At 28.6% G+C, this 20,772-nt stretch overlaps 4 protein-coding genes across 6 annotated transcripts; 3 read left to right on the forward strand and 1 right to left on the reverse strand.

The window, feature by feature from the left end:
- Nucleotides 1-719: 719 nt before the first annotated feature.
- LOC105255248 lies at nucleotides 720-3,518 on the reverse strand. The gene is made up of 6 exons (XM_011264416.3): nucleotides 3,148-3,518; nucleotides 2,772-3,054; nucleotides 2,515-2,623; nucleotides 1,946-2,293; nucleotides 1,552-1,873; nucleotides 720-1,471 (listed from the first exon to the last, which is right to left on the reverse strand). The coding sequence occupies exons 2-6, from the start codon at nucleotides 3,041-3,043 to the stop codon at nucleotides 945-947; spliced, it is 1,578 nt and encodes a 525-aa protein (XP_011262718.1). The 5' UTR covers nucleotides 3,044-3,054; nucleotides 3,148-3,518; the 3' UTR covers nucleotides 720-944.
- A 1,290-nt stretch (nucleotides 3,519-4,808) lies between these two features.
- Nucleotides 4,809-9,845, forward strand: LOC105255247 (protein FAM122A). The gene is made up of 6 exons (XM_011264415.3): nucleotides 4,809-4,862; nucleotides 4,944-5,638; nucleotides 6,553-6,616; nucleotides 6,903-7,288; nucleotides 7,518-7,661; nucleotides 7,977-9,845. Exons 2-6 carry the CDS (start codon nucleotides 5,529-5,531, stop codon nucleotides 8,203-8,205), a joined length of 933 nt encoding a protein of 310 aa, XP_011262717.1. The 5' UTR covers nucleotides 4,809-4,862; nucleotides 4,944-5,528; the 3' UTR covers nucleotides 8,206-9,845.
- A 1,251-nt stretch (nucleotides 9,846-11,096) lies between these two features.
- LOC105255246 (differentially expressed in FDCP 8 homolog) lies at nucleotides 11,097-15,340 on the forward strand. 3 transcript variants are annotated; one of them, XM_011264412.3, is made up of 8 exons: nucleotides 11,097-11,222; nucleotides 11,721-11,933; nucleotides 12,136-12,427; nucleotides 12,550-12,720; nucleotides 12,924-12,977; nucleotides 13,547-13,788; nucleotides 14,147-14,382; nucleotides 14,861-15,340. In XM_011264412.3, exons 2-8 carry the CDS (start codon nucleotides 11,724-11,726, stop codon nucleotides 15,078-15,080), a joined length of 1,425 nt encoding a protein of 474 aa, XP_011262714.1. In that variant the 5' UTR covers nucleotides 11,097-11,222; nucleotides 11,721-11,723; the 3' UTR covers nucleotides 15,081-15,340. The 3 variants fall into 3 exon arrangements, with proteins under 3 accessions (XP_011262714.1, XP_011262715.1, XP_019884347.1); XM_011264413.3 differs by lacking the exon at nucleotides 11,097-11,222 and adding an exon at nucleotides 11,364-11,382; XM_020028788.2 differs by lacking the exons at nucleotides 11,097-11,222; nucleotides 12,924-12,977 and having other exon boundaries at nucleotides 11,609-11,933; nucleotides 14,861-15,339.
- A 361-nt stretch (nucleotides 15,341-15,701) lies between these two features.
- On the forward strand, nucleotides 15,702-20,618 carry LOC105255245 (phospholipase A2). Its single transcript, XM_011264410.3, has 5 exons — nucleotides 15,702-15,891; nucleotides 16,721-17,007; nucleotides 19,634-19,793; nucleotides 20,071-20,211; nucleotides 20,380-20,618. Exons 2-5 carry the CDS (start codon nucleotides 16,737-16,739, stop codon nucleotides 20,450-20,452), a joined length of 645 nt encoding a protein of 214 aa, XP_011262712.1. The 5' UTR covers nucleotides 15,702-15,891; nucleotides 16,721-16,736; the 3' UTR covers nucleotides 20,453-20,618.
- The last annotated feature ends 154 nt before the right edge of the window (nucleotides 20,619-20,772 follow it).

A 20,772-nucleotide genomic window follows, 5' to 3' on the forward strand; every position in this document is an offset into this window, starting at 1 on the left:
AATGGCGGTTTCTTCGAATCGAGAATGATGTAATTTGTAATTTCATATGACAAATTGAAATTTTTCTTCCCGCAGCTAGCTAAAAATAATCGGAAAAACCACGACAATTATTAAGATATTATTAAGTTTGCTAAGTGACAATTGAAATGCGATGATTTGCAATTCACTGTAAAGAAATTTTTTATGAGATGTGTATAGTTTATAGCTTTATTTAATATTCATTATCTTATTTTTAATTATTATAATTTATTTGTATAATTATTTTATCTTATCTTAATAAAATTATTTTATAATTATTTTGTAAAAATATAATTCATAAAATGATACATATATATATAGATACATATAGATACATATATATATCTATAGCCTTATAAAAATAATTTTTTAAAGACAGTCTGTTTCTCCATAAAATAAAATATACCGAATATTATGTTGAACAAAATTCTTAAAAAATATTACTATCAATCCATACTAATAGTACTAAAAATTAGTTTTGATATGGATTAATATTACTATTAAAAATAGTAATATTTATCCATATTAAAATTGATTAGGATAAATAAAAATATCACTTTATTTCATAAGTTAAAATTGTATATGTGAGAAATCAAGAGAAATGTTTTAGAATTAATTAACTCATAAATTGCCATATAAAATTCATATATATATTTTTATGTGATATATAATCATATTTATTATTTATTACATATCACACATTTTATAAGGAAGAATATCTCATCTTACCAGAATTAGTAGCAAAATCTACTTTTATTGCTGAGTTTGCAATGTATTCATTTTGATAATCTCACAGATAAAACTCTGTTATAGCGATAAACATATATCTAGATATATGAGCATGTAATCTTTACATGCAAATATATCTTCTTAAGCAATGTAAGTAAGGTACTATTTACAATTACTTTACAATAGAATCAAAAAACTTAAGGCACAAAGATGTAATGTGATACATCGTTAGTGTCTTCCATAACTTTAGACTGAAGTAACTTGATTTCGAGCCTAAGCTTCTCCCTCTCCATCTCTTGTTTCCTTATTTCGTTTGAATAGCAATTAATTTGCAACTTCAGCTTGTCCTTCTTCAGTTTCAATACTTCAGTTTCGTGGTACAGTTTCCCTTTTTCGGCGCGCAATACCGCCAGTTGTTCCTGAAGCAATTGGTGACTCGCTTCATCGGACAATACTACTTCAGGCGTCTCCATATCCGATTTCACCATAGGGACTTGCTTGGTTGTCATAGTTTCACTCTCGGGTCCGCTTTCTGGTTCCGTTTCCATGGAAGTATTTTCCTTCATAATCCAAATTCTCGAGTCCGCTTCATGAAAACTGTTAGGTGATTTCGGCGACTGTTGCAGTGTTAAAGAGTCAGCTTGCGACTTGTGATTAGGCGAAACAGACGTTTCCTTTGTGACTTTCTCTATGGTAGTTGAAGCGATAGCTTCTATATCTAAAACTGACATATAAATCTCTCTTAATTTATACATCTTTCTATTATACATGTATTATATATTATAGAAAAAAAAATCAATTTACCACGCGATTTTGGCGATTGACTATCATCTACTGTGTGCGACAAGTGATTGTTGCAGTAATTGTTAAATTCCCTCTCATCGACGAAAACGGAACCGTCCGCATTAACGATAGACTCGACTATCACTGATGGATCGCCATTCTCCATTACCAATTCACCTACTATTTCTCCATCGGCTGCTATTATATCACCTTCATTGTCCGCTCTCAATAATTCATCTTCGTTTGTATCGATTTCATCGACTACTTCTTCTTGCGTCAACTGACCGCTATATGAATCTTCACCATCGTTTCCCTCGCTCACTTCTAATTCTGTCGATAATCCCTAAAGACAAAATTTTTTTTTACATTATTCATACAAGAAAGTGAATATAAAGCAAATATAGTTATGTCTTACATCTTGACCCCAGGCAGTTTCCTGTTCCTTCTTCATTCTTTTTATAGTTTGCGCTATTTCATCTTCAGATTCAGGATATATCTTTCTATTGCTATTTCTAGCCTGCATTTTTTCAATGTCATGAATCTTCTTAATTAACTGATATGCTCGCTCTGGTGTGATGATTCTCTTCTGCTTATTAGCTGCTGCTATGTTGAACAGATCTTTGGATCGAAGTACTTTGTTAGTACGCAATCGTACATACTCCCTTAGTCTCTTACGATCAATATGCAATTGTAAGAGGTCTTGAACTTCTTGTCTAATTTCACCACAGAGTTTTCTCTCTTGTGGAAGATTTTTAAATAGTTCCTATTGAATAAAATATTTTTTTTATAAAAATCTAATTGAAACATATAACATTGCGTAGCATTAAAAATTATCATAAAGTGATATTTGTTTATTTGAAAATGAAATCTTGTTTAAAAAAATGTTGCAAGTTTTTAATTCATTCTTATGAATCACTTTATGCTCTGGATGCTATAAAATTTCTTGTAATGGGATAATAAAATAAGTTGCTGAAATCTACATACTTCTGAAATTTCATGATTATGTTCATTATTGACACTAGTCACTTCCAACTTGGTGCCATCTTTAGATGCTCTGAGCATAATGTGAGCAGGACAATTTGTTCGTATAGATCTATATATCAATAAAAACAGCATGTATTAAAACTATAGATAAATATTAATACTTATATAAATATACAAATTAAAAAAATTAAAAAAAATTAACATAAATATTAATACTTATATAAATATTTATATTGCTCAAAAAATAGGAAACTAACTGAGATTGTCTTCTGCCAGCACCACGTGGTAGGAATTTCTGGCCACCATAAATGCAAGCATATTTGACAGAATAATATTTTAATCGTTCACTGATGGGTCTTGCAGTCTTCATATGAGCTCCACTCACAGTCCTACTATCTCTCCTCCAGTAATGCACCAGACTGTGCTTTGAAAATCTGTCTAGCTTTTGTTCCAGTTCTTCATAACTGTCAAACATTTCCCCCAAGCGGAAGGATACATCGTCATTAATACCGGTGCTCACATCCATCATAAGGAGTCAATCTATGCAACAAAAATGAAAAAGAAATTTAGCTAGATGCCAAACTTTACCAGAAATTTATAACTTTTTTTCATCAGGGCAAACGAAACGTTTACCATCATCAATAATCTTCGTATCTCTTCTCAAAATTTACTAATTTAAATCGCGAGTTTCTTTAATGAATTATGCTGGAAGCTCGAATTCACGATATCAAAGAGGTTAACATGGATGCAAATAAGCATGATCAGGATATTCGACTGGAGGATGGCGAAAATATCGTTGTCGACGTCATTGTTATCGTTATCGTCGTTCGATTGAAATTCAAATCAACGACGATCGAGCACGGGATAAGCGACAGCATCGTTCACTGGATATGATCCTACGATCGAGAAACTCGGAGGAGAGGTTATATTACGCGCTGTCGTTTTGACAATTGGCGTGACAGAAGCCGCATCGGGAACCGTGAACACAGACAGACTGAGTTTCGCGAGGAAAACCGGGCGAGCAGGCGACCGGGCCTCCTCGCTTCTTAGCGGCCCGGATCGTGAAATTTAATCTATTGTGGCGCGCGTGATGCGATAAATTTACAACGATTTCGCTGAAAGAAAAATTACATACCACGACGATCACGTTGCAACATTCTCGCGAAGGACGCGAGTGACGACATCCGGATTTTCCTCCGCGGCTTCCGCTCGCGACACGACGTATTTTCGAAAAGAAAAATCGTCGCGCTTGACAAGACGGTAAAGAAAACTCTTTCTTAGGCTAATATTACATTTGTCGTACGACAAATTTTTTAAGCACACTGATTGGCTGCAGAATAGAAAATTTTTAAAGATTCAAAAAATTATTATTCCGCAACCAATCAATGTGCTTAAAAAATTTGTCGTACGGCAAATGTAATATTAGCCTTACAATTAGAACTGTCGTGGAAAGAACGTCCGGTTTTGAATTGGCGTAGCTCGCGGGAAGTTATCGAGGATATCGCAGCACGATATGTGAAAATACTACGTAGGTATTTGGCTCGTTGTTTTCAAATAGAACGCATAAACTTTCAATTATGTATAATATATCTCTACATATATTGCAGCATTATTGCAATTTTGTAAATATTATAGTATATCATAGAGATGTCGAATTGTAAGAGATTTCCAAGAATAAGAATTCAGATACAATACAAGGAATAAGAAATATGGAATTAAAAGTAAGGAATTGTAAAGAATTAAGATTAAAATATTAATCTTTAATGTGTATAGTCTAGATATGAGTTTGATTTCTTATACTCAATTCTATATTTCCTAATCTCCTTTGATTGTGTCTGAACTTTAATAATTATATAGCAATATATTTACAATAGCATATCAAAGACATAAAATATAAATATATATATGTATATAAAGAATTATATACGAGATATACAATAAGATAAAACATAAGATATATATAAATATTTTATATACAAGGTAAAAAGGCTTTTTTGCGTGTCTTATATTTATAATATTGCAGTCTTGCAATAAAATATTTCTTCGTGCTTCAGAAATTTTGTTATGGTACTGTATGGTACTTAAATTCAAATTTTGTCCGAAGTAAAAAATTGGAAAAAATCGGACAAGCAAAAAAAAAGTGTTATTCTTGATGCGTCTAGAAAAACAATATGGCGTAACCAATCACGTGCGATCTATTTCTTTTCATTTCAATTTCAACAAATGTATTTAGCACAAAAATTATTCAACGAACAGCTGTTTGCGATTGGCATGTGCTTTTGGACTTGGATAGATAGACATGAGAGTACGCGCCAATCACAAATAGTCAGATACCGAGCGTGATTATTGTATGTACAAATTAAATTTATCCACTCGCTTGTCCAATCCTTTTTTTTTCAGAAAGTTTAATTTACAGTTCTCTCTTCCAGATGTATCTCCATAATCTTGCCACGTGCTTGTACAGGAATTACAAAGGAAGATGATCGATAAAATATGTCGCATCACCGAACGAACCTTGCACAAATACAACAGCATCCAGCTTCTCTTCTAATATCGACAGCAGCAGCGACGACACTTGGCCAGACTCGCCCGACTCCGATCTGTCGGTCCCATCGTGAACCGGTCCCGAGTCACCTCGACTGCTCCTTAGATGGCTTATTTGTGAAACTCGTATACAATCGTGACAATCGTGTCGTCCTCCGGAAGATGAGTCTCAGGGAAGTCGTGGAGAGGATTCAGCATGTTCCTTCGTATCTTCCTGAAGATAATGAATAGATAAATACTTCGATGCCCGCTGCAGCAACGATAGCCGACGAGGACGACGTACGGTGCTACACAGGGGGTCGTATTTTGCCACAGTCGGAAAGTCCTGGCGACAGCCCCAATAACGGAAGACGACGTCATCGGATACTCTCGGGATATTCACGGGATCTCTTCTATGTGCTTCCACCACGTGGACGCTGCCCCACGTTGTTTCGATACATTTGGGACTGCCGCGTGCTGCCCCGTCAATCATGGATGTTGACTGCCCGATCGTAAGCCTGAAGCGATCCAGCAGTGCGCCGATGATTAACGAGATTAGCGCGACCATGTCCGTCACGACGCCGTCTACATCATCGTCGAGGTGAGCATGTCTGCAGATTCTCTTTGCTGTTTATCCAAGAGAGATTGCTCTTTGCTGTTTATCCAAGAGAGTATTCTGATTGCGTCCTTGAATATGGTTATTTGTTATCTCTGATTTAGGATAATAATACAGTTCAGGTTTTTGAGACTCTACCCTAAAATTTAATATGTGCTACATAATTGTAATTACAATAATGATTTTTATGTCAGAAATTGTTATTTGTAGGGATTGTTTTTTTTTCTTGCAATAATTGAAATATTGCTTGCTTAAACTGTTTAATGTTTGTAAAAGTAGCAGTATTGCATAGTGTTAAATAAGAAAACAATTCTTTTTTCACATGCACGTTCATAATGAAAAATAATGTCATATATGTATAATATAAAATATTACATTTTATAATATAAAATATATATATATATATATATATTTTATATAATATTAGACTATTCTTTGGAAGCAAAATTTAATATGAGTTGAATAAAAATAAAAAATAGAATATATGTTATATAAAAATGTAAGAATACATAAGTATTATGTTTTATTTTTATATTAAGTTTTTAGAAAAAGAGGTATAAGTTGTACTGTAAAAAACATATCTATATTTTTTACCATTATTATTTTATTTTTATTAATATTTACATATTAAAATTTAAATATTGATAAAAATATGATATACATTAAAATATATAATTCTCTTTTTTCTGTTTTTATTTAATAAATTTTAATTCACGCTAGACAAATATATGACTTGTATAATATTTGCTATAAATTAATGAAGATTCAGATTCTGCCTATTTTCAAATATAATTTAGTGGAAAGATCTTTAATATACAAATACATATATATAAACAACGATTATGCAAATATCAAAAAATTAAATTATCTTTAAACATTTTTTATATTATTATTTGCAGGGATGCTGTGTCAACCTACAATATATTTTCTAATTCTACGCGATCACGACGCTTCAGCACTAGCGTAAGATCATGTTACTTGTGTTCTCTTTTATTTTTCATTAATCAACAATCAATATAATTATTTGATACCTGGTATTATCTGTAGTTACTCTCTTGTTACTCTAATAAAAATATATCATTTGTCTTCTATTTTATAAAATAAAATTAAATTGATATTGTAATTAATGAAAAAAACATGATCAATGACAATATATAATATTTATTTCACAATGTGATATATTATCTAATTTTGAAGAAACTATTCAATGATATGATCTTTTTTTATATCAATTTTTTCTTATTTTTAGAGTCCTGGTAATGTTCCTAGATTGACACCACGTGTGAGTCAATTAAGACAGGAAGAATGTGTAGATGTTGCTGGCCGGGAAGCTGCACATGAGAAGGAAATTCATAGTGCCATGCAAATATCTCAGTCATGGGAAGATCTCACTTTGGAGGCGGAAGGACTATCGTTCAAAGATTCAGAGCCTTCTACACAGCAGCTTAACAAAATGGAACGACCAAAGAGGTCGTTAGATCCTCTAAGTTTAAATCTATCTATTGGCTCATCCCAGTGTTCTTCACCTTCACCCACAAGATCAGGATTTAATCAAAGACAGTGTTATTCTCCTGGCATTCATCTTTGGAAGAATAATTTGTCTCCTAGTCCTACGAGAAAAGCATTTGCCACAAGGTAGATTATATTTTGCACTGCAAATTTATCTTGTTTAAAGTTATTACTAGAAGATTATATATAAATAAAAATATATCATTTATTTTCTGTATAGATTATAATGTTCATATAATGTTCATTTATAGCTGGTAGAAATAATATTCTTAAAAAAAGATACTTGTTAAAACTTATACATTATTTATTCATATTCATATTATTATTTTTTTATTGATATCTTATGAAATAATAGGCGCAGCTTAAGTCCTATAGCGATAAGGCCAAGCTGTTTGGGGCCAGTTAAAAGAAAGTTCGAATTAGACGAGACCGGGATGGATCACAACTTGCAGCCACCTGCAAAGCGCACGTCTGGTTTATTGACATCGGTTACATCCAGGTATGCTTTTATCGATCCTTCTTATATATGTTTCTAAAATAAAATAATAAAATTAGTAAATTATAGTTACAGTTTTTGTTATATAAAATCAAATTTTTGAAGAAATTACAAGTTAAATAAGATAAAAGAAAATTAATTTATCAAAATTGACTTGCCAAGATCTCAATTTAGTTAATTTACTGTACTAAATATCTTTTCAGATTTTCAAATATTGAGTCACATTATTGAAGAATCGATCGTTTTCTAAACAACATAAATGAATATATATGAAATGGTTTTATACAGTTTATCAAATTCTCTAATCATTTCTCTTAGGCTAGATGCAATGTCCAGTCCACTTCCAGGGACTATTAGTTCTGTCGGTACACCTGAATCGTTATCGAGCGCAGATTCACCTAGTTTCTCCTTCCGACCAGTGGACAGTCCGTCGCCGGTTCGCGCAGCTCCAAACAGTGACAGCGATTCTCTATCAGATGCGAGTAATCAAAGTAAACCAACAGATCACATTCATGTCGAGCAGATCAATCAGGACAATCACAGATGAATACAAGAGATCGCGTCATCGGACGTGTGAGAATTTAGAGATTCGACGTGTCGTATTACGTGATTATTTTTGGCATATCGATGTAGGAAATAGATCTATGTCCTGCATATTGAATCTAAAGTTCAGTGTATCTTTCTCGTCGATCTTGTCGTTCAAAGTGAAAAAAGCAGCGTTCTCGTAATAGGACATGGATTGGAACTTTAATGCAAGTGTGGTGTATCTTAGAGGAAATACCTCTAATACGTTCTTCTTTTGATGTACGAGTAAGCGTAGCGCCAAGAGTGTTCTCCTTTCATTATGCTACTTATATACATATCGACAAGAAGACGCTTCATGTGTCTCATAATCGTTCTGTTAGATTTATTCCAGAGTGAAGCGTATCCATACTATAAATGATTCATTCTTTGTTTCTTTTTCCTTTTTTTAAGTAGTGATGATACAATGATGCTGTATGAATGCGATAATTTCCTTCTCTCTTTCATCATCCTCTGTTTTGCTCTTTATCCTACTCACCGCTCACTCTTATTTTAGCTTTTGTTATCTATTTGTAATGATAATGTTTGATAAATCATGTTTTGAGCATTGGATAATTCTCTATCCAACGAGTGTAATTTTTATAATTCAAACTGTATTTGTTACACAAATGATCAAAGTTGTATTTTCAAACTGTATTTGTTACACAAATGATCAAAGTTGTATTTTCGCGTTTATAATCACAATGGCTCAGTAATATTGTAGACATAATCATATACATATTGATGCCTTTCTTTGTTATATTATTTTCACTGATATCAGTGGGACTTGAATTTTGATTTTACCAAAAGGAATGTGGGTTCCTTATGCATATATTTTCAACGTGCATGTTTAATTAAATATGACTAATAAATATGACTAATAAATATTTGAAAAATTTACTCTAAAGCAAAAAAAGTATGTTAAAAGCAGAAATCGTAATGTAAGAATTTAAAATATACCTGAAAGTTTGAAAGATTAGAATATCGTTTAAATATCTATCTTCTCAGATGTTTGAGTTTTTTAGAGGTAGGTACATATCCTGCAAGAATATGTCTTTTTGAATATTAATAACAACGAGAAAATTCGTGCATATCGCTCGTCTTTCTTAGTTTCAACTGTTAATTTGCCGAAAGCTCGATCAAGTATAAAATTCGAGTCCCAATGTATATCAGACATGTACACACACTCTTGTATTTCATGAGATAATGATCTTGTTCTACATATAAATAATAACAATAATATATAGATACGCGTTTGTGTTTCAAATTTCTCGAAATAATATATGAATAATTTTTTTTTCTCTTTTTCTCTTTGATGCTTTTTTATGAATAATGATGTCACAGTTTCTGCAGGATGTTTTCTTAAAAACCAAAGCATAAGTATTAAGTCCATTATATTATAGTTAGTAGTCCTCGCCTTTTTCCCACCCGCCATTTTTCTTTCCTTTTCAAAATGCGTGATTTCATGCTGACATGTGTGAAATGGATCAAACTCCATATATTTCTGACAAAATATCTCTCAGAAATTATAACGCAATATATTATGCATGATCTTTAGATCGAACGGAGCATTCCATATTATTTCAATCAAAGGCATTACTTTTGGAATATATATTTGTATAAATATATATAAATAAAAAACTTGAAATTATATTTATATATATTTATATAAACTTAGATTTCAGGAGTAGCTTGAACGATAATGCTACGAGAATTTGACTGTGCCAGAAAATATTAATAATTGCGCAGGAAGGATTGTATAGATATTGTATGCGTTCTAGGATGTATACTTTGAACTTCCTCTCGCCTGTTAATAAATTGATAATAGATCATATATTATTTATAATTTTAAGCAGTATAGTGTTAAAAATTTTTATTAAAAATCTGTATTTGGATTCATACACTTTGATATAAAAAATCCAAATGTCGATTTGAAAATTCTGACACTATTTTCAGGTTTTCATGATTCCTTGTTTAGGATATTATGAATAGAACTATCATAACGTAGGATGCATATTTTTAATAAGAAATTAATGATCTGAACATGTGAATGTAAAACGTCGTCTTTGTGCATATACTGATTTTTTAATAGATTTTTCAAGATCTAATATAATTCATATAGTATAATTGTGTAGTGTAAACTTCTAACAAGAAAACGAATAGAATTTTCCAAATATACATATGCTTCCTACATCTAAGACTGAAATTAATTTACATAGAGTGTACACACACACATAAAAATCTTTTTCTTAAATACATATTTTAAATTCATATGATTATGCTTCTTATATATCTTTTGTAATAATATGTGAAAGAAAAGTTAAACCGTCCTAATACAATTTTAAGATATATATTTTTACACAGTGATTTTACTATTTAAAAATATTTTTTTTATAACATGTCCTATAAAAAATTGGTAATATATATTTAAAAATTTTATATATTATATTTAATCATAAAATTAAAAAATTATAAAATAATATTTATTAACTGTGCAAATACTGTTAGTTTTTTGTAAAATCTCGTTATATTTTCTAATTTCACGGATATTACAAATAAAATCTTTTGTAGAGAAAAAATAAATTGTTTAAAATAAAATCTGCTTTTTTTTCTTTTTTTTACATTTCTATGATAAAGTTTTACTTTTAACATTAACTGAATTAATAGATATCGATTAATTAAAGTAGTTTTTATTCTAGTAATAGTCACAAAACAATTTCAGGACAAAATGTGGAAAATGGAAAGCCAAATAAAAAAATCGCGTGATCTGTCAAACTTTAATTTCGCGCTTTGAAAACGAACTTCATTAGATCAGCTGATTTCGGAACGCATCCTTTTGATTAAAAGGAAAAACAAACTGTCGAACGTAACCTAAATTTTAAGCGAAGCGAAAGTGGCTTTAAAATTTTGTATTTTGTTCATTAATTTATTATTGAATTTTTAATTTGTTTTTGTGAATTGTGCGCAAATTGGAATTAAATTATTTATTTATATATTGGATAGGTATATTACACGCTCATGCTGTTTTAAAAACAGACTAAAGTGATATGTACATTTCTTCAGATTAATTATTATTGATATATTTTAAAGTTAAATTGATAAGAATAGTCTAAAAAAAGTGGAAAAAACAAAGGGAAAAGACATAGAGAAGCATTTATATAAAGTACAATTATATACAATAAATTTTTCAATTTCTTTCCAATTTTGTTTTTAAATTATATTCAATTTCTTTAAATTATATTTCTATATATATTATGTAGTGCATAATGCTTTTTTAAAATATATTAGTGTTATTTCTGATTATAATAGTAGTATGATATAATAATGCCCTCTTTTCTTCAATGAGTTGAAATGTTTAAAACTGATTTAAAAGATTAAGAGCAACAAAAATATTATAGGAAATGCTTATCACACTAATAAACATGATTATGTGGAAAGTTTATTTTAAGGAAATATAACACACTTATCTTTATCTGTTTCTTTGTAATATGTGTTTTATAGAAAATGGTAGACATAAAAACTAATTCTCCCATCGTTGGAGAAACTGACTCACATTATGAATCAAGGATACAAGCGAATAGTTCTGGTACAGGAACATCAACGCCATCATCCTCTTCTGACTACTTGACAGGGGAAGCAGATGATAGCTCCGACAGCAAGGGAACTATTCCATTTAGTCTAAAATCAGTGGAGACTATGCTTTCATTATCCAAGGTATATAAGATAATACTTGAATAAAGTCCAATCTAAAATTAATAAGTTAATATATATATATATATATATATATATATATATATAATAAAATGTATTCTATATTATATAATTAATTATTTGTATATATCTGTTGGCTAAAGAATAATTATACATTTTAGTATAAATGAAAAAATGAAAGAATACAAATTATTTTTTCGTTTAGGATGCTTCTGAGGAAGATCTTCAAGAAATGGTACAGAAGTGTAAGTCGATGGTGCTGGAAAGCGCCGAGTGTTCAGACGAACGTAAATGGCTTGTGCGACGGTTGATTGAGTTACGTTTACGCGCACAGGAGTTGCGCGAGACCTCGGATGAGAATCTCTTTGAAACTTGTGTGATTCTTGGGCATCACTTCGTGCCACAGAAATATCATATCACTACATCTGGTCCAGTTTACTGTGATCACTGCAGCGGAGCAATCTGGACGATGTTACAATCATGGTATATGTGTAGTGGTAAATATTAAATAATTTAGCATATTTTGACTAATGACACTAATATCTATAAAAATAAAAATATCGCATTAATGAATAACTACGAATCTTGTTGCTGATTATGTGATATTTTTTTATTTCAGATTGCAAATTTAGTTGCCATTGGAAGTGTCTGAGTAATGTATGCCGTATTTGCGTGCATGTGATCGCCAGTGAGGCTGGTGGTTACACCCATACGAAAGACATTTGTCCAGAGCAAGGCCTTTCAAAACAAAGCTATCGTTGTGCGGAATGCAAAGTTAGAATAACATTTAGTAAGTATGATTTTTCAGATTACAAGAGAGCCAGATAAGTGTTTTGCTAATAATATATAAATAAAGTAGTTATCGTTTATTTTATACGTGTTTATATTTATCATTTATTTTATAAGTCTGTTTATTATTTTGTCCTTTAATAATTGCGCGCAAAGATATCCCATGAGATAATAATAGTAAGTACATTATTGTCTTCTTGCAAGCTTTCTCAAAAGGATTATCACTATCTTGCTTCGGCAGTTCTTTTAAGCACACAGGTATTTAAGATATTTATATCTACATTAACATTGTTATCACGTGCACATATACGTTATCACTTTGATGCAAATTCTTTAATTCCATTTTCCTGTTTCAATTTCTTATCACATGCGATTATATTAGGAAAATGTATGAATATACAGGGTGTTTCTAAACCTATTAAAAAATTGCAAAAAGTATTGAAAAAATAAAGGTCACTATTAATTATTAATTATTATATAATTTTTCTGTGCAAAACTTTAATGTTCTGTGAAAAAGTCTCCGAGAGTTACAATACATTTTGCGATTTTTTCCACCAACTTTAGGGGGCTATAACTCAGGGAAAGTATTTTTGGACCCATTTTTATAAGAACTTTTTTTCTTATTTTACCCTTAGAATACGCCCTTAAAATTTCTGACATAGATTTAGAAACACCCTGTATAATAACAAAAATTTTTCAATAAATCAACGACATAAAGTACAAATGTAAATACATTTTCCATAGACATTTTGTTGAATTGTATAATATTTATGATATTTATGATTATATGTATATAATCTGTTAATATAAAGATATAACGATTCTAGAATCGGCATGGGTGGAGCCGCGACTTTGTGACTATAGCGGTTTATATTACTGTCAGAGATGCCATTGGAACACAGCTATGGTTATTCCTGCGAGAGTGATCAGAAACTGGGACATGGAACCACGCCTGGTGTCTCGTGCCGCGGCGCAACTTCTTATGCTTTTGGAGGATCGTTCTGTATTGCCGTTGGAAGAATTAAATCCGAAACTCTTCACTTTGGTCCCAGATTTGTCGCTTGTAAAGGTGAAACAATCACATATTATATATAATACATACCTGAAAAATATATATATTTAGATTAATAAAATTAACTTTTTTAGAAATATTATTAGATATAAAATGTTAATTTTATATGTATAAGTTAAATCTTTTTTTCACTAAAATAAATCTCTGAAGGATTTAAATAATTTACTTACAATATATATCAAATTATTAATCAAATTACTTCTTTGTAATATAATATAAATATAACTTTAATCTGAGAATACTTACATTTCAATTAATATGATGAAAGCAGTGCAATAAAAAATTAATAAATTAATAATATCTAGATGTATATTCGGATAGAAAAATTAAATCAAATTAATTGATTAAATTGTAGCGAATGCGAGGAGAAATGCAGATGATGAAGAAATACTTGGTTCTATGCTTAGACGCTTGTACTCAAGGATTACCATGGAAAATCGGATTACGCACACACATGATCGAGAATTCAGGTAACTATTCCATCAAGGATCTTATCGATCTGCAGAGTGGCATTCTTCTGGATGAGCTTCGGACCGCTTATGATACGATGCATGCACATATTACACAGCAATGTGAACTCTGTAAAGCAAGGTGAGCATTAAAAAGGATATATTTCTTTTATATCATTGTGACTCGGTTTTTATGTCGAATTCATAAAATCTTTATTATCTATTATTTTTTAATTTAATATTTGTAGAATGATATGAGTATATGAAATTTTTCTCTTTTTCTTTATTGTAGGTATTTAGAAACTTTTATTTTCTAAATTAAAACATTTTTTTAAATTTTAATTTTAATTACTGTATAAGAATATATTTGAGCGATTTCGACACGCTTCAATTTTTATGCTGAATTTATTTGTCAAAAGTTAAAACTACTAAAATAATATATGTATAATTTCTTAGAATGTATTCTTTAAAATCTATTTTCACACTATATAATGTTTATTTCAATTATAAGTAATTAGTATCTCATTATTCATATTTTTAATGATATCCCTAATTTTTTTGTTATTGAATTATTTATTTATTTAATTTAATTTAATTAATATAAGAATGATGCTTTTCAGGGGACATTTATGTGAGATATGCGGCAATGATGAGATCATTTATCCATGGGACGCGAGCTCAATTATTTGTCCGCAGTGTTCGGCAGTACATCATCGCGTTTGTTGGGCTAAACGTAATCACTGTTGTCCACGTTGCGCGCGTTTGCAAAAACGTCGCGCTTTACAAGGACAAAATACTGTCGAAGACTGTGATACAGACGAAACTGCAAAGAACTCCTAAATAAAAGCATTATGAAATGCTGTGAAACATCGTAAAATATTTTGTATAATATATTTGCATAACGATTTATACTTTGTACCTGTTATTTTTTTAAAGCAGTTTAGGCTGTCATCTTTATATATATCCGTCACATTACACACATATATTAAAGGTTGTATAACATTTTCTTGCGCTAATAAGTAAATTTTGTCTACTTACAATCTAATTATTGAAGTTGTCAAGTTAATATCTATATTTATCGCATCTTTTAATAATAAATATATATCACATTTTTTAATAGTCAAATGCGTAAAATATCAAAGTGTATTTTACGTATATAAATAGTGTAGTCATTCATTAAATACAAGTTATCAATAAATTGTTCATTAATTGTGATGTTACATTTCTACTTCCTATAGAGAAGGATGCTAATAATTAACCATTTAGCGTATTCTACGTATAAATGTATGTGTAATGCATGCATATAATTTTATTGTTTAATGATCTAAAGATAAAGAAAGAAAAGAAACGATAAACACGCGAAGTTTCATTTCAATTCAATTGTCAATATGCATTATTAATTACTTGAGCATTTACATTTTTGTACACTTGTTTAAATAATATAACATGATATATATGTATGCTGATAGAATTTTTATAATATCATTCTTAACATTTGCACAAGTGTTAAATGACAATATACGATTTAGCGAATACTACACGTGTGGGTTTGTTTGGTACACTGGTTTTGTTTGGTAGAAAATGTAGCGGCGGTATTTAAGTAAGATGTCAAGTTATTGAAAGTCAGTTTTTATCGTTCAGTCGTAGCGAGGTAAGCAAACATGATATGCATCACTATAATATGCATTTTTCATAAATAGATTAATAAATATCGAAAAAAGTTCTTTTCAAAATTTCAAATCTCCTTAAGAGTCCAATCTTGGAAAACCTCTTCAAGACTTGCTAATCTATTTAATGGAATTTATTGTAGATAACTTTCGCCATATGTATTACTTTGTTCATTTGTTTTATTCATTATATGTTTTATTCGCTTATTAAAATATTTTGACATTGAGATATTTTGTATTATATCTTTTTTCTATTTTTTTTAAATACTTTATATTATAATTGTTTCTTCTGTATCTTACATTAATATAGCTGCTATATTAAATCTACATTTAATAATTATATAATTATTATTAACAGTTTATTAATAATTATTAGTTACTTATATTTTGTATGAAAAGATATTTTATTTTTCCACAGTAGTATTAGCTTAAATACTATATTGAATATTATTTATTATTCAAGACATCAATAAAATATCTTCATATCTTGTTAATTTATATATATTTTTTATTTTCAATAAATATTCCTCATTAAAAATTAAACGAAGACTCTATACACATTTCTAAAAAAAACTTTGTCTTAAATACTTTTATATTTTTTATATTTCCATCTGATGAATGATTAAGATTCCGATCTATGATTATACATAGATAATATATTATCACTTGTAATGTTAAGCTAATAAGAACTATTAATAGATAAATTAATTTTATCTTTAAATTCATTTTTCTTCAATTTGTTATTCACATGCAATGTAGTAACATGTGCATTGCATTTATTAAGAGAACATTCTTATTGTCCATACAATTTAGGTAAATAAATAGCACGATGTCACGTCTCTGCCTGTTCGTATTTTTCCTCGGCATTGCTATTCAATTCGGTGATTGCGAAAATAGCGGAAATAATATAGATTGCACACCGAGCAAACCTGGTTCCGACAAAACTCATCTATCATTTCTTGAAAAGGAAGTGATAAAGTTTGAGAAAAAGGTGCAATCACTCATACATGATGGTGGAACCTTTAGCCATTTTCTCGAAAAACTTTACGATTATATATTAAAGCACAATCTCACAGAGCACATCTCTACTATTTTTCCAGGTAATTCAATTATTTTATAATCCAATTTACAGAAAAAAGAGTGCAAATGAAAGTGAACATTTTAGAGAAAAAAAACTCATTTTCTATATAGAGCACATTTTTTAGTGTTAAAAATGAAGAATATTTTATTAAATATTTATTTAATACACATACAAAAATATAGAATATCTTGTATAAATATTATATTATATGTTATATAAATATTATATTATATTGTATGAATATCTTGTATAAATATTTAGGATTATTTATTTTCAGTATTTCGCCAAAATATCTCTTTTACAAAGAAAATATTTTTTGAATTTATTTTGTGTATTAAAAATATTCTTATAATACACTGAATACACTGAATACACTGAATAATGCATTTTTTATGATGAATTTTTTATGATATTACCAATTACAATAGTTTTTTTAACTTTGTGAAGAATTATTATCTAAAAATATAACGATTTCACAATCTTTTTTATGTGATATCTTCAATTTTTTTATGTAAAGATTTTCGTTTTTTCATTTCTATTTTTATTAACAGTTTAAGAAGAAAGCAGAAAGAGAAAAAGAAAACATGAACTATTCTATTTACATATTTATAGAGAAAAGATACATATATATATATATATATATATATATATATATATATATATATATATGTAAAATGTATATGTAAAATGCAGTATAAAATTATAAATTTATTAAAACTAATTGGATAGGTCACGGAAATACGTGTAAAAAGTGACGAAAATTTTTTTGTAAGATTCAATTACAAAATATTAAAATAAAAACTTTACTATTAAAATACAAACTTTACTATAGCAATTTTATAAAATTTAATTTAAAATATGTGAATGTGAACATTTTTTAAAATATTGCATAGGAGAGAAAAATATTAAATATTTATTAAAATAAGCAAAATAAACGAAAAAATTAGAAAATATTAAAAATATTATTATTAATAAAATTAGAAAAATTTGTAAAATTCTTAATATTTGGAACAAGAAATTAATTTTAAAATTTTATTAAAAATAAATTCTTCTCCCTGTTTCTCTTTCTCTACTATGTACTTTTTCACTGTAATTAATATAATCTTAATTCTATAATTAAGATAATAATATAGAGATTTTAAAATAAAATATTTTAATTGCGAATTACGAAATATATACAGGCGTTTGTCTTTATAATTTATATTATATAATTTTAAGTTAATTGTATTACGTCAATTACATGCGGAACAATTACATGAATATTTAATTAAATTTACCTAAAAGTCATGAATATTAATTAACGAATTAATTGATCGCATGTAATATAATCGTGCATAAAATTACTTTGGAATCCGATTAAATCGTATTATTATTTCCAGGTACATTACTTTGCAAAACATTATAACATTAATACGAACGTTTATCACTGCTATAATACAATACATGCAAATTGACTGATGATTTAAGACTTGACGTGAATAATTCCAAGAGATAGAATTATCTGTTATAATAACATGCAGAATATGAAACGCAAATTCGCTTTTCTTTTGCTATATTTGTTATTACTGGCTTATTAATTTCTAATTTGTAGTAAAATTTAATTATACATATTTTCATATGCTTAATTATTCATATATAATTATCATATAAAAATGAATTATAAAGAAAGATAAAGAAAAAAGCAAATGCTGATATTTTATAATTCATGATTCAGAAATAAATGCCAAATCTTGTATTTTAATAAATTGTTCATTATGAAGGAGAGAATTAATTATAAGAGATAATCGTGTGCTTTATTCGCACTAAAATGCATGCGTTTATCTAAAATTATTGTGAAAATGCTTATAAAATATAGAAATATTAGAATTAAATTCTACACAAAATAATAATACTATTTTAAAGCATTTTTACATGTGGAATTAATTATGTATTTATTAGATAGAATAAATTAATTGTAAAAGAATTTTAAATAGAGAGATACGTTTTGATCCTTTCTAACGTTGAAAAGGAATTATTGCATTGCAAATCATTGTAGAGGCTTGTTGGAAAATTTCATGATAATAACAATAAACGTTGGATAAAATAATCTACTGATACACATGATGTATGTTCAAGGATTTTATTCTAACAAATCTGTTTTCTTTTTTGAATGCAATCAAAGATATTGCCTAAATGCAACTTAACGTGTGTAAAACTGAATAATCATATAACTTTCGCAACGTACCCAGACAACACATATCTCTAGAAGATGTTTAAAAAACAACTTACAGATGTCTTATCATCCTTTTAAACGTTTTTAAAATGTCTCTTGGCCTTTTTGTATCTCGGTATTTTTTGATTTTTTAAAGAAATGTTTGGCCTAAATGCAATTAAATATTTAAAATTTGTTAAGTTCTCTTTTTTTTACTATTCTATTATTGATTTATAAGTACTTTTTAGAAATTTTGTGATAAACTATATAATTTTATTATATTTTATATACGAAACTTATTTCTATCAGTTACATACAGCATAGAAAATTGCAACAATATTGCAGCAATATTGTTACAACAATATTAATAATATTATTGCAATATTTTGCTGTTTTATCATTGTTAACTGGAACTTTTTTGCCGTCTTTTTCATCTTGATAATATCTGTTTTAGGGACACTCTGGTGTGGTGGTGGAGATATCGCCAAAAGTAAGTCTGATCTCGGCCTATTCAACGATACGGATGCTTGTTGCAGAGCACATGATAATTGCAAGTACGATATCGAGAGTGATAATACGATGGGCAATCTCGATAACAATGGTCTTTTCACGAGGTAAATAAATGAACGAGGTAATTCAAATATCTTCATTTTCAACACTCGTTGTGTTGAACATTCATATTTAACTTCTGAAAAAATATTATATAACTCAGCTTATGTATGACATGTACATTCATTTATTCATTTATTCATATTACATACAAGTTCTGATATCAAGTCATATATTTTACATCCTTCTTTGCAAAATGATAGATCTGGTTTACATTAACTTCGTTAATAATTTTTTATTAATTTCTTTTTTGTCAAACTTTTGTAATTTTTTTTATAACAGATCAGCTTGCTCTTGCGATCATCAGTTCTACAACTGTCTGAAGAAAGTTTCTTCTCTAATTTCTGAGGCAATTGGAGAAACGTATTTCAATATCTTAAAACCGCAGTGTTTCCAATGTGCATGCCCATCAAACGGTTGCCAGTAAGATAAATTAGAAAGATAAATAATAATAACAATATAATAATGAAAATAATGTAGAACATATTACGACTTATTTTAATTTTTTTTCTATGTTTGTATTAGAGAAATTTTAAAGTATAATATAAAAATTCCAAAAGTAAGTTTTATATAAAAACATCAATTTTTCAGGATTAACGAAAATGATGATTATTGCAATGGTCAATGCACGAAATACAAATGGGTTAACAACAAAAAGTTTTAGTTACTTACTTATAACAGAAGATTCTTGGCTAAACAAAAAAAGATTCTGCATATTTATAATCATGCACAGGAGATTTTTGAAAATGTAATCTTTGCACTTTAACAGTTAATTCTAACAAACTGTTAAAACTGATTAAAACAGATATTCATTTAACAACTTATAAATTAAAAAAAATATATTTCTTTTAATTTATAATTCTTTAAATAAGAATACATTTTAATTAGTTTTAAATAACAATTGATAAGAAAAAGTTGACTAATCTAACTTGTTTGAGAGGCTATTAGTATATGCTTTATTCTACAACTTTATGTTGCACCATA

Source organism: Camponotus floridanus, unplaced genomic scaffold (genome assembly GCF_003227725.1).
Source record: "Camponotus floridanus strain SB8 unplaced genomic scaffold, Cflo_v7.5 scaffold43, whole genome shotgun sequence".
NCBI lineage: Eukaryota > Metazoa > Arthropoda > Insecta > Hymenoptera > Formicidae > Camponotus > Camponotus floridanus.